Source organism: Boleophthalmus pectinirostris, unplaced genomic scaffold (assembly GCF_026225935.1).
Source record: "Boleophthalmus pectinirostris isolate CB_2022bp ecotype Guang Dong unplaced genomic scaffold, ASM2622593v1 HiC_scaffold_1197, whole genome shotgun sequence".
NCBI lineage: Eukaryota > Metazoa > Chordata > Actinopteri > Gobiiformes > Gobiidae > Boleophthalmus > Boleophthalmus pectinirostris.
This window is the reverse complement of record NW_026571017.1, coordinates 12,434-25,000: the sequence shown is the minus strand read 5'-3', so window position 1 is coordinate 25,000 and position 12,567 is coordinate 12,434. Positions and strand designations below refer to the sequence as shown.

The 12,567-nt window shown below is 42.4% G+C and overlaps 1 protein-coding gene across 2 annotated transcripts; it reads right to left on the bottom strand.

The window, feature by feature from the left end:
- Positions 1-2,893: 2,893 nt before the first annotated feature.
- Positions 2,894-8,935, bottom strand: LOC110170505 (deleted in malignant brain tumors 1 protein-like). 2 transcript variants are annotated; one of them, XM_055148175.1, is made up of 4 exons: positions 8,800-8,935; positions 6,447-6,482; positions 3,623-3,880; positions 2,894-3,520 (listed from the first exon to the last, which is right to left on the bottom strand). In XM_055148175.1, exons 1-4 carry the CDS (start codon positions 8,843-8,845, stop codon positions 3,174-3,176), a joined length of 687 nt encoding a protein of 228 aa, XP_055004150.1. In that variant the 5' UTR covers positions 8,846-8,935; the 3' UTR covers positions 2,894-3,173. The 2 variants fall into 2 exon arrangements, with proteins under 2 accessions (XP_055004150.1, XP_055004149.1); XM_055148174.1 differs by lacking the exons at positions 6,447-6,482; positions 8,800-8,935 and adding an exon at positions 5,262-5,421.
- Between the last annotated feature and the right edge of the window lie 3,632 nt (positions 8,936-12,567).

Sequence of the window (12,567 nt, the reverse complement as noted above, 5' to 3'; positions counted from 1 at the left end):
CTTGGAAGAGCTGATCCTCATCCCAGCCGCTTCACACTCGGCTTGCAAACCGCCCCAGTGCACATTGCAGGTCCTGGTTCGATGAAGCCAACAGGACAACATCGTCCGCAAACAGCAGAGATGAGATCCTGTGGTCCCCAAACCGGACCCCCTCCGGCCCCTGACTGCGCCTAGAAATTCTGTCCATAAATACAATGAACAGAACCGGTGACAAAGGGCAGCCCTGGCGGAGTCCAACATGCACCGGGAACAGGTCTGACTTACTGCCGGCAATGCGAACACAGCTCCTGCTCCGGTCATACAGGGACCGGACAGCCCTTAGCAAAGGGCCCCGGACCCCATACTCCCAGAGCACCCCCCACAGGACACCCACGAGGGACACGGTCGAATGCCTTCTCCAGATCCACAAAACACATGTGGACTGGTTGGGCAAACTCCCATGAACCCTCGAGCACCCTATGGAGAGTGTAGAGCTGGTCCAGTGTTCCACGGCCAGGACGAAAACCACACTGCTCCTCCTGAATCCGAGGTTCGACTATCGGCCGGATTCTCCTCTCCAGTACCCTGGCATAGACCTTACCGGGAAGGCTGAGAAGTGTGATCCCCCTATAGTTGGAACACACCCTCCGGTCCCCCTTCTTATACAGAGGGACCACCACCCCGGTTTGCCAGTCCAGAGGTACTGTCCCCGACCGCCACGCGATGTTGAAGAGGCGTGTCAGCCAAGACAGCCCCACAACATCCAGAGACTTCAGGTACTCAGGACGGATCTCATCCAACCCCGGAGCCTTGCCACCAAGGAGCTTGCCAACCACCTCAGTGACTTCGGCCAGGGTGATGGATGAGTCCGCCTCCGAGTCCCCAGCCTCGGCCTCCTCCTCGGAGGACGTGACGGTGGGATTGAGGAGATCCTCAAAGTATTCCTTCCACCGCCGGACAACGTCCCCAGTCGAGGTCAAACAGCTCTCCCCCCGCACTGTAAACAGTGTTGGTGAAGAACTGCTTCCCCCTCCTGAGGCGCCGGACGGTTTGCCAGAATCTCTTTGAGGCCGTCCGATAGTCCTTCTCCATGGCCTCCCCGAACTCCTCCCAGCTCCGAGTTTTTGCCTCCGCGACCACACGGGCTGCAGCACGCTTGGCCCGCCGGTACCTGTCAGCTGCCTCAGGAGTCCCCCGAGCCAGCAAGGCCCGATAGGACTCCTTCTTCAGCTTGACAGCATCCCTTACTTCCGGTGTCCACCACCGGGTTCTGGGGTTGCCGCCGCGACAGGCACCACAGACCTTACGCCCACAAGCTCCGAGCAGCTGCATTGACAATAGAGGCCGAGAATGAAGCCCACTCGGACTCCATATCTCCAGCCTCCCCCGGAATCCGTGAGAAGTCCTCCCGGAGGTGCGAGTTGAAGGTCCCTCTGACAGAGGGCTCCGCCAGACGTTCCCAACAGACCCTCACTACACGCTTGGGCCTGCCAGGTCTTTCCGGCTTCCCCCTCCGCCAGCGAACCCAACTCACGACCAGGTGGTGATCAGTTGACAGCTCAGCCCCTCTCTTCACCCGAGTGTCCAAGACACGCGGCCGGAGATCAGATGACACGACGACAAAGTCGATCATCGACCTCCGGCCTAGGGTGTCCTGGTGCCACGTGCACTTATGGACCCTTGTGCTCGAACATGGTGTTTGTTATGGACAAACTGTGACTAGCACAGAAGTCCAATAACAAAAACACCACTCGGGTTCAGATCGGGGAGGCCGTTCCTCCCAATCACCCCTCTCCAAGTGTCACTGTCGTTGCCCACGTGGGCGTTGAAGTCCCCCAGGAGAACAACGGAGTCCCCGGTCGGTGCACTGTCTAGTACCCCTCCCAAGGACTCCAAGAAGGCCGGGTACTCTGCACTGCTGTTCGGCCCGTAGGCCGACACCACAGTGAGAGACCTGTCCCCGACCCGAAGGCGCAGGGACGCGACCCCTCTCGTTCACCGGGGTGAACTCCAACACACAGCGACTGAGCTGTGGGCAATGAGCCCACACCAGCCCGCCGCCGCTCCCCGCGGCCAACGCCAGAGAAATGGAGAGTCCAGCCCCTCTCAAGGAGTTGGGTTCCAGAGCCCAAACTGTGCGTGGAGGTGAGGCCGACTATATCTAGTCGGTAACGCTCAACCTCCCGCACAAGCTCAGGCTCCTTACCCCCCAGCGAGGTGACATTCCATGTCCCCAGAGCTAGTCTCCATGTCCGGAGATCCGGTCGCCGAGGCCCCCGCCGTCGACTGCTGCCCAGATCTCTCTGCACCGGCCCCATATGGATCCTCCTGCGGGTGGTGGGCCCACGTGAGGACGGCCCCACGTCGCTCCTTCGGGCTGAGCCCGGCCGAGCCCCGTGGGGGGAGGCTCGGCCACCTGGCTCCAGGGTGAGGCCCCGGTGACGCCAATCCGGGCGACGTAACTGGCCTTGCTCGTACACTCATCATCATAATAATAATAATAATAATAATAATAATAATAATAGTATAAAAAATATAATACATTTTACAGTGAAAGTCCAGATCTATGGAGTAAAAAAAGTACAAAAAACAGTAGTAAAAACACACTGATTGCTGCCAAAGCAACCTGAACACAACCTGGCAACCTTAGTATCAAACTACACTGAAAAGAGATACCAACACAAATCTCCTATTCAAGCCTACAGTTCATTTTACTGTTTAAAAACTCTAAACTAAATCTTAGTATTGTGTATATCATCAAAAAGCAGTTTCATTTGTCATAATTAGTATTTTGTATTTCTGTTTTAGAAAAAGTGAGCAGATGAATGAAAACTGAACCCTCCAGTCACTTCAGCTGCACATTACATACAATGAACAAATCATAAAATCTGCAAATACAGATAATAAATGTGCTTCATGTAAATGTATCAGAGCTAATACAGTGTACAGTTAACTGTGAGGATTCATTCAAAAAATGCCATTTACCAGTAATTATACTTTGCAGTTTATAGTTAGAAAATGTGATTTTAATGCAGGATAAATATGACATTTCTGTGAGGTGAGGTATTTTGAAAGGGGTGGAGAGCGACTGGTAGCTGGTCTCCTGGTCTACAGCTTCAAAACATTTAAAATCCTGAAGGTAAACATCTTAAAAAGTTGATGACAAGATAATATTTCATAATTACATGTTTCAGTCATTTCTCCTTCAAAATCAAATTCGCTGTAAGAATCTGGAACAGAATGGAGGGCGTGTTACCTGTGCAGGTGATGTTGGCAGCAGCTGAGCAGAGCGTCTCAGAGCTCTCACAGTCCTTCAGTGCTGCCTCTGCTCCACTGCAGTGAAAGGACCTCCCCACAACAGATCCCTCTGTAATCAGCGCCCCCTGGAGGTCAGACACTCCTCCACAATCCAGTTCCCTGCAGATTATTTCAGCCTCAGTCTGACCAAAGCCCTCTGCACACACTGAGCTCCACAACTGGTCTGTGTGCACCTCCAGAGAACCAGAGCACCGGCCTGGACCACCGCTCAACCGCACCGAGTCTGAAAACCACAAACAAAACCACGACAAGTCAAGTGAGGAGCAGGAGGAGGTGTCTGGGGAGAGGGAGGAGGAGAAGGGAGAACTAGGATGTAGAGCTGTACCTGGCGGTGTGGTTAGACGTCCGGTCACAGACATGCTCCATTCAGACCTGTATGCTCTGATAAAGATTTCATAAGAAGTGTTTGGCTTCAGGTGGAGGAGCTCTGCAGTTCGTACATATTCTGGGACAACTACCACCTTTGTGTGAGGTTTTGTTTGTAGAACAAACAAGGACAAACTGCTGCCGCTGAAAGTCCATGAGACACGAGCTCTCCTCGGCTGAACGTCGTAGAAACTCAGAGATTCAGGCTTTGGCAGGTCTGAAAACAGAAGAGAAGAATTTTGTCACTATCCACAAGAATCTCTAGAGCTCCTGCAGTTGTCGTCACACAGTCCCAGCATGCACCTCCAAATCCCACACTGAGATCTCCCACAGAAACTAATGCACCAGAATGAACACATTATCAACGATAGAAGAAAGACTGAGCCTTTTACCGGATTGACAAAACTCCAGACTGACGGGAGAAGTGGATTTCTGCAGCGAACATTAATCAAACTAGACATTAATTAAGGTAAGCTAAGTGATTGTAGAAAATAAAATCACAAACTAAAGTTAAATCATTGATTTCTGTGTGTTTATTACATTTACATGAGTGATTTAGTGTCAGAGCACATTGTATTTTCTCTGTTTTATCAATTTCACAACATTTAAACTGTCAGTATCAGTAAACGTTTTATGTACTGGGATTTATATTAAAGTCTATTTTTAACAAACATCTCCAAGGACATTTTCTGATGATATAAGAAGGTGAAAAGTAAACCAGATGTCCAGATATTGCAGAATTAAGGTGAAATCTCTGTGATCTTTCCTCTTTAAAATCACACCAGCACCAGGTAAGAGTCACTCATGTTTAATCTGATTAGTTTGAACATAAATCATTGTCTACGATTTCCTTTAATCACAGAAAAATTACCACTAATCCACCACCGCCAACATGGCGTCCCTGTCAGATTTAGTCACGTGGCTGCAGGAGCTCGATTTCAATACTGTGTTTAATTAGTGAACATGCTGCATGGAGAATTACTCTGCATGTAAATGTTTTACATTCACTGTTCAAAAACAATGTTAAATATTTTATTGATAAACACGTTACTCATTTAGTGACTGTGTGTCACTAGTAAAGAGCAAACCCAATGGCAGTAAAGACAGAAGGGCTCTCTATGATTCTGTAAATGTATAGCCCCCAAACTCCGACCCATGATGCCTTGGGCCTTGTTAACTTTTGATAAAATGATAACAATATTGTCTATTGTGCAGCAACTAAACTCTGTGAATTCTGGAGGTGTTGGAGATTTCAGATGAGCTATGTCATGTCCCACTTACTGAGTGTTTGTGTTTTTTGTGTTCTGAATGGGCCCATTTACTTCTAATAATCCAGTACTTCAGTATTGGCTTGAATAAGTGATCGGGCTGGTCGGGCCCTGCTCACGATACTACTACAACCTCCACCATAACCTGTACTACTGACACCAGTGTGTGGCACCCTCACCTCAAGCCACGTAAAGACTCACTGATCAACTAATTATTTACTAATTCTTCTATTTTGTGATTGTCATTAAGTTCTTAATAGTAAGACTCAGAGCTGCAGTGACTTCAATCACACACAGATGAAAAAGGAGCAAGACGAGGCAACAACTCACCCAGCATCTGTTTGATCCAACGACAAAAAGACTGAGTTAAATCTCCCAAAGTTTTTGAAAAACCATTAAAGTCTTTTACAGTGTAGAATTCAGGCTCATCAGGACCCATGTCAATGTCCTTTAACTCACTGTAATCTGCACCTTTAACTCCAACTATAAACACTTTGATATTTGAGGACCAAAAACGCTCGACAGTGTTTCTGTTTATGCCCGATAAGTTCCTGTCGCTGAATCCAATCAGAACATTAGGTGCACTGACTCTGTCTCCTTGGTCTGAGTTTAAAATTGTTTTCACAACAGATTCCACAGCGTCAGGGGTCAGGTCTCCAGGAGAAGCAGGACTTTGTGAGATCTTCCTCACTGCACTGACCACAGAGGGCAGATCGTGATAAGTGTTCAGGTAAAACTCAATCTCAGGTTTTCCACCACACTTCACCAGAGCAATCTGAACCGAATCAAGACCAACCACACCGAGGATCTGGACCAGAGCCACCAGGAAATCCTTCACTTTGGAGAAATCTTCTGAACTGATGTGGTTGAGTCCATCCAGAAGCAGCAGCACATCAGCTCTGTGGTCCTCACTCAGAGAGCACTCTGCACAAGACAGGAGACTAATCAACACAACTTGGACCAAATTAAAGTCATTTTGGTGATTGTAAACAGCAAGACTGAACTATAATATATTATTATAATTGTAACAGATTTATTGACTTCTTGTTAAAAACAATAAATACATAAATGATGCAGAACACCATTATAACATTGTTTACATTGTTGAATGAACATTATTATGTCTTCTTTAATGGCCAGTTTTAGAGAATAAACTGTTTAATTTTAGACAGGAGGAAATATTTGAGATCAGGAGATGAGAGGTACAGTATGTTTGGGTGGTGTTAATGGGCCCGGCCCCAGTTTTCTAAATCTTAGTGTCCTCCACTTGTAATGCTCTTTACAGTGGAAGCCTCTCAAAGCACTACACTGTAGTCATTGTTCATTCACTCCACACTCAGTGGTGGTAAAATACTAGACTAGACTGCACCTTTTTAATGTGGCTGACACTGAATTAACCAGATCTTCTAATCCATATTACAGGAATATCCCAGGTGTTGACAAGGCCACACAACACCAGACAAACTCCTTTCTAATCTAAACTTGTCCTTTTTGAAGCAGTGAGGAGGTATGTACCTGTTTGAGGGTTCTGTGTGATCTGAGCCCAAGTCCCTGAAAAACACACAGATTAGATGAGTCTCAGTTATTTTAGACCACTCATTGATTGTGTTCAGCATGAACACGACACTGCAGGATAAACCTGTGATCAGCACCACATTTCACATGTTTCTTCCCATCAGTCCACTTTTCTAACTCACTGTTTTGACATTTTGAGCATCTGTACAAACTGATACTGTATAAATGAACACAATAAAATGTAACGATGAATTAAAAGTCCTGTATTACACAAAATGTTCTTCTTGTGTGTAATATGGGCCCGTTAACTACAAAAGTACAAGAATATTACCTCTTGTTTGGAGAATCAGAGAGTTTTGTCAGTTTTACCAACACTGACACTGTAGGCCTACTCCACATTTTAATTTAACAAATCATCAACACCAGCGACTTGTGGTCAGGGGAGGCAGATTAGGCACTGCCTCATCGGTCATTTTGGGAATAAAAAAAATGCTCAATGTCAATAAAAATAAATAATAAATAATAAATATTTTATATATTTTGTATATATTGTTATTTAACCTTTCAGGGTGATTTCTTGTGATGTGTGCTCAATACGACACAATTTGTGATATATTCTGTGAACTACAAAATACTATAAGCTACACTTTTTGAGGTCATGTTAAGAAAAAGAGGGCTCTCAGCGATTAATCAAAACAAAGTGATGCATCATCCTGGAATTAACAAATGAACTGACCAATCCAATGGGCTGGAGGTTTAACAGGAGACGCTGTGTTCAGGAGCTGCGCTGAAACACACTGTTACCTTTACACAAACAGTCCATCAGTCCTCACATGGACGAGCACAGATCACTCAGCAGCTGATGTTTACTATGGCAAGACAAACTGTTCACATTTACTCCTATTTTTAACACGTTAACACTTTATTTGACTCGTATTATAAACTTATTCAGCCAATCACTGACCAAGACAAAACAGTCCAGAACATTCCAACACCGATCTCCCTGTGCACTTTCTTTACTCTTACAAAATAAACCTTACACTGTGTAAATCGTCATCGATCAAATAACAATTTGACGTGTCAAATAAAAACTTAACACCTCAAATAATCTTATAATATGCGTCAAATAACGTGTTAACGTGTTAAAAACAGTCCTAAATGTGAACTGTTTGTCTTGCCGTAGTTTACGAGCGAGACACGCGCCACGGCTCTGCTCCGCGCGCTCCGCTGATCTGGACACCGCGCGCGCTCCGTGACAAAACTAAAGGTCACGTGTGAGCACTAAAACGAGTCAAATGGGCTCAATATTTCACCAAACTGCTGCAGAACACTGGAAGACGCCAGGACAACTCGAACATCTTGTATCTGTCACCATAAGAGACACTTACACCCGCAAGCGGCAATGAAGGGTCTTTTACCCACTAAACCTGTTGCTTAGTAGAGCTACATTAACCTGGAACATGTGACCACACTTACTCATTATGAAGTGCAATTTTTAGACTTAAATTATTGACAGATAGACTTTAAAATGTAGAATTGTGTAATAATTTACTTGATTAATAAATGAAGTGAAGTCAAAAGTTGAAATTACAACATTATAATGTGTATTAGAATGTGATGAATCATATTTAACAATTATCTTTTACTATTAATCTGATTTTAAAAAAGAATTAATTTTTAAGCACTAAAGAAATGTAAAAAAAAGTCATTCATTCACTTGTCTAACATCTGTGTGTCTCCACCATGTTTCCTCTACAGGTTTCTAATTATGAGATGAATAATAATTAACAATAATAAATAATAACAATCAGCAGTGGAGTGGTAATCGGGAGACACAGGAGATTTCTCTTGATGGGAGAGGAGTGCGGCCGGAGGAGCGGCTGCAGCTGCTCTTCCCGCCGGCCGTGCGCTCCCTCTCACATCTCTCATGTGACCCCAAAACCTCAGAAAAGTTCCTCCAGCACAAACTGCTGTGTCAAGGCACTGTTAACGTCGACTAAACACTTTCAAAATAAAACAATCTGCACTGATGAACTGCAGAATGAGCCTTATTGTGAAAAGGTTGTAAAATGACAATGCACTAACTCTGGGCACAAACACATAAAGCTGCCTGTCCAGAGCCACAGTGACTTCAGCTGATTTTTTGGCCTAAGTCATGCACTTATTTTTTAACAACCAGGCTAAAAAAGCGGGCTGGTGAATTGCTGATAGGACGCTGCATCACAAACTCTCCCTGTAGATTTCAGAGCCCCACTCCGCCCTGATAACAATTAAAATAATAAAAATACTAATAAATAACTAATAAGTACATGTATAAGTAGCCTATAAAAAATGAATAAAATAAAAGTTTTACCAGAGCAGCAGAGCAAAAGGACAAACACCAGACGTCCAGAATCCATGTGTAGAATAGAAATAAGCCAAGACCAAACCAGAACTGAACCAGGTCTAAACCAGGTCTAAACCAGGTCTAAACCAGGTCTAAACCAGGTCCGCCTATGAGCTTGTTCTGTGCTGATCTTATCTGATGTCACTTCCTGTGTGACGTTCAAAACTTATCTTTAAAACATGTGGAACTTTTTCTGCATCTTCAGATAATAAATAAAACACACATATATTTTTAAATAACTGTGTAGTGATGATCCTTAAGGCCTATTTTTCTGTTGTGTTATGAATTTTATTATAGTCAATATACTTGGATTCAACATGTAAATATTTTTGGAGATTTTTTATTTTATTTTTTTTTAACTATCACGTGTCTGGGGTCACGACCCCTATAAATGGTCACACCTGCTGCTCACTCAATCAGCCCTGATGAAGACTAAGTAGTCGAAACGCGTTGGCGTGACTATTAATAATTTCACCTCAAATCAGAGTGCGTCTGCCATCCTTTTTTTTCCACTCTGCAAGAATCTAAGCCCTCCGGTTTGATGAGCACCTGTATGTGTAAGTTTTTGGCCAGTGCAGCACTCCAACATTGTTATTTACAACTCCAGGTTTGTTTGTGTTGAGGAAACAACATCAGAAAATCAGAAAATAGCGTAATATGGGCCTTTTAGTTTTAGGAACATGCTCTTTGGGAAATTTAAGATTACAGCTGTATAAGGAGAAGAGTATTTTGAAAATGAGTGTTTTTTTTTAAGTAGTAAAAAGATAATGAGTGCCATCTAAAACCTCTTCAGGCATGAGTTTGATGAGGGAACAACATTATAACATGAAAACAATTATTTATAAGTTTTTCATTTTGTAATGATGTTGTCATAAAAAGAAGGCATTTTATATTTGTAAGTACAGCCAAAATTGACGATTTTGGAGGACTTATGAATCTCAAACTATGTCTCTCGGCTGGCCAGGGAGCGCCTCGAGGTCCACCTGGAGGAGCTGGAGGAAGTGTCTGGGGTGAAGGAAGTCTGGGAGTCCCTGCTTAGACTGCTGCCCCCCTGACCTGGCCCCAGATAAGCGGAAGAAAATGGATGGGTGGATGAATCTCAAACATAGTGCCAGGTTTCACTTTTTTGCTTCATTTGTTGTCATATTAGATACAAAGTAAAATATATATAATATATTATATATATAAAATATATTTGAATAAACTTAATCTCTCTGATGTGAACAAAGTCTGGGGTAAAAACAGATTTGGGGAAACCACTACTCAGTTAAAAGTAACTGTAAGACAAAGTGTCTAGAATAAAACATCTAAAGTTAATGCCAGTGCATAACTTCTCTGGTTGAGGGTTCAACACCCACTTCATCACCTGCTTGTCTCCGTGGAAATAAACAAGACCAAGTGACATGCCAGATCTGTAGAAAGGCGAGCCTGCCTGTGATTAAATAAATGCAAAGAAACAGCACATCCATGGAGACAAAAGTGAATTTGTGAAATGAATATTTAAATAGGTTTGAGTGTTTGTGTGTGTGTGGATCATTGCTGCAGTGAAAGATTTAGACTTAGACAAACTTTATTGATCCACACGGGAAATTATTTGGACACAGTAGCTCACACATGACAATATAATATAATGACAAAGAGCAAAAATATAAATGGTGATAAAACATAAGACAAGTAACAAAAAGTCTAAATAAAACAGAAAGATAAGTAATAAACGATAAAATCATATCTTTATACAAGAGGTCAGAGGAAGACAGTGCAAGAATGTTACGATGATTGACAGGGCAGAGGGCTATCCGGTACATAACGGGGAGATGTTGTACAGTTGTAGGGAGTATTATCTGTTCCATAAGGGTGAAAGGAGAGAATCTTTAAAATGGTGCACTATGTAACTTTTTGGTTGGGGTATGTTTCAATGGAAATGTCATTGCTCTGCCTGGAATATTCCACAGTGTGACATTAAACAGCTTCACTTTACATTTTCTTGTAAACATCTAATTTCTGGATGACCTGCAGAACACACAAAGTCAGGGACTAACAGAGAACAGCTAATGTTAACAGTTAACGTTGTGAGAGCCGGTAGAGATGAGCGGAGGGCGGACTCCGCGGCTTCTCACGTACACAGTGTGCACCGCGCCTCAGAACTAAACCAGATCCAAAACCAAGACTAAAACAGAAGAGCGTCTCCTCCTGTAGGCCGCGCGAATCGAATTTTAGAATGAATGTATAGAGTTGGAGTTTTTTTAATCGAGACTCGTTTTCGTTGTTTGCTATATGATTGTTCTAAAATCTAAAATCAGTCGGCAGATGGCAGTGGAAGAGGTTTTGAAAATTGGTCAAAAATCGTGGGTGCAAATGGAGAGTTTGGAGTTCAAGTTTTTAGATTATCACCACAAAATTGCATATAAGCTTTGGTTGGAATTAAACTCTAAAACATATTTTCTGTTTTACAGGTGACTACCCAATATGCTGTGGAGCTGTAAATACTGTGAGTTCAGCTGTGATAAGAGAGGTTACTTGCTCAGACACTACAGAACACTAAATTCTTTTTTTTTTATTTTATTTTTTTTTTTAGATTTGTCTGGAATTCAAAAGGATTGTGGGAAAAGACCTGCACCAGGAATTTTATTCTGCCCTTGATAACCACACTACCCATTTTATTGAAAGTTTTAAAGCTAAGAGGGGCAACGTGGGTGACAGTTGGCACAGCTTTTGCAGCAAATACAGGTAAAAGTTCATAACATAGTTAATCTAAAATGGATAAAAAGATAATTCATTTTTATTAAAATACATAGTTCATGTTAATGGTTAAATGTATATTTACAGAAGTGTTTGCGTCTCTGTATATTTCTTTTAACTTATCATACAGTATCCATTTTCTGTCTTACAGTCACTGGATTCTACTGAAAAAAGGACAGTCACACTAAGAGGGCTTCCTTACTTACTCGGAGACAATCCCACTGAATTCTTCAAATCTAGAAGCTTTGTAAGTGTACATTTTGTTTGGAATGTGACATTTATTGTATAATTTGAATATGCCAAAACTGACAAGCAGTCAGCTCCAGCCATTCCATGAATATTATTTATCTTAAAGTCAGATTATTATTGATTTTCAAATATTTGTTTGAACATTTGAAAATGCTTGACCAAATAGTTATCATGTCAGCATAAAGTTAATTTCATACAATTTATGGTTTGTCATACTTATTGATAGTCTGTTGTAGTTCAGTAATTTGATTCACTAATGGTTATGTTTCTGGCATTAATTTTTTTGTTTTTCTTTAGGATGGTGAATGGTGATGATGAATGATGGTGATGAATCCTTTCGCCAAATGGACATTGGGATCTTGTTAGTAAATGTGAAGGTGTCTCTCTTCCAACACCAGATCTTCACCCAGCAAGCCTGAAAATCATCATTGAGGGTGAAATTGTTATGGACAAGCTGACAACCCTTATAACCCCTTGTTTAAATTGTGAAATGTAAAACACAAAAGCAAATGCTGTTACAGGGAACAAACAGAAGACTGCAGTTTATTCAGGTTTAAGCATGTTATTATTGCACTATTTTTGTGAGGAAAAAAATGTCATTTTATGTCAATTATAAAAAAAAAAATAAATAAATAAAAAAAAAGATTTATAATTTGCATCTAATTAATCTTTTTTTTTTTTTTTTTATAATAATCTGACTTTAAGATAAATAATATTCATGGAATGGCTGGAGCTGACTGCTTGTCA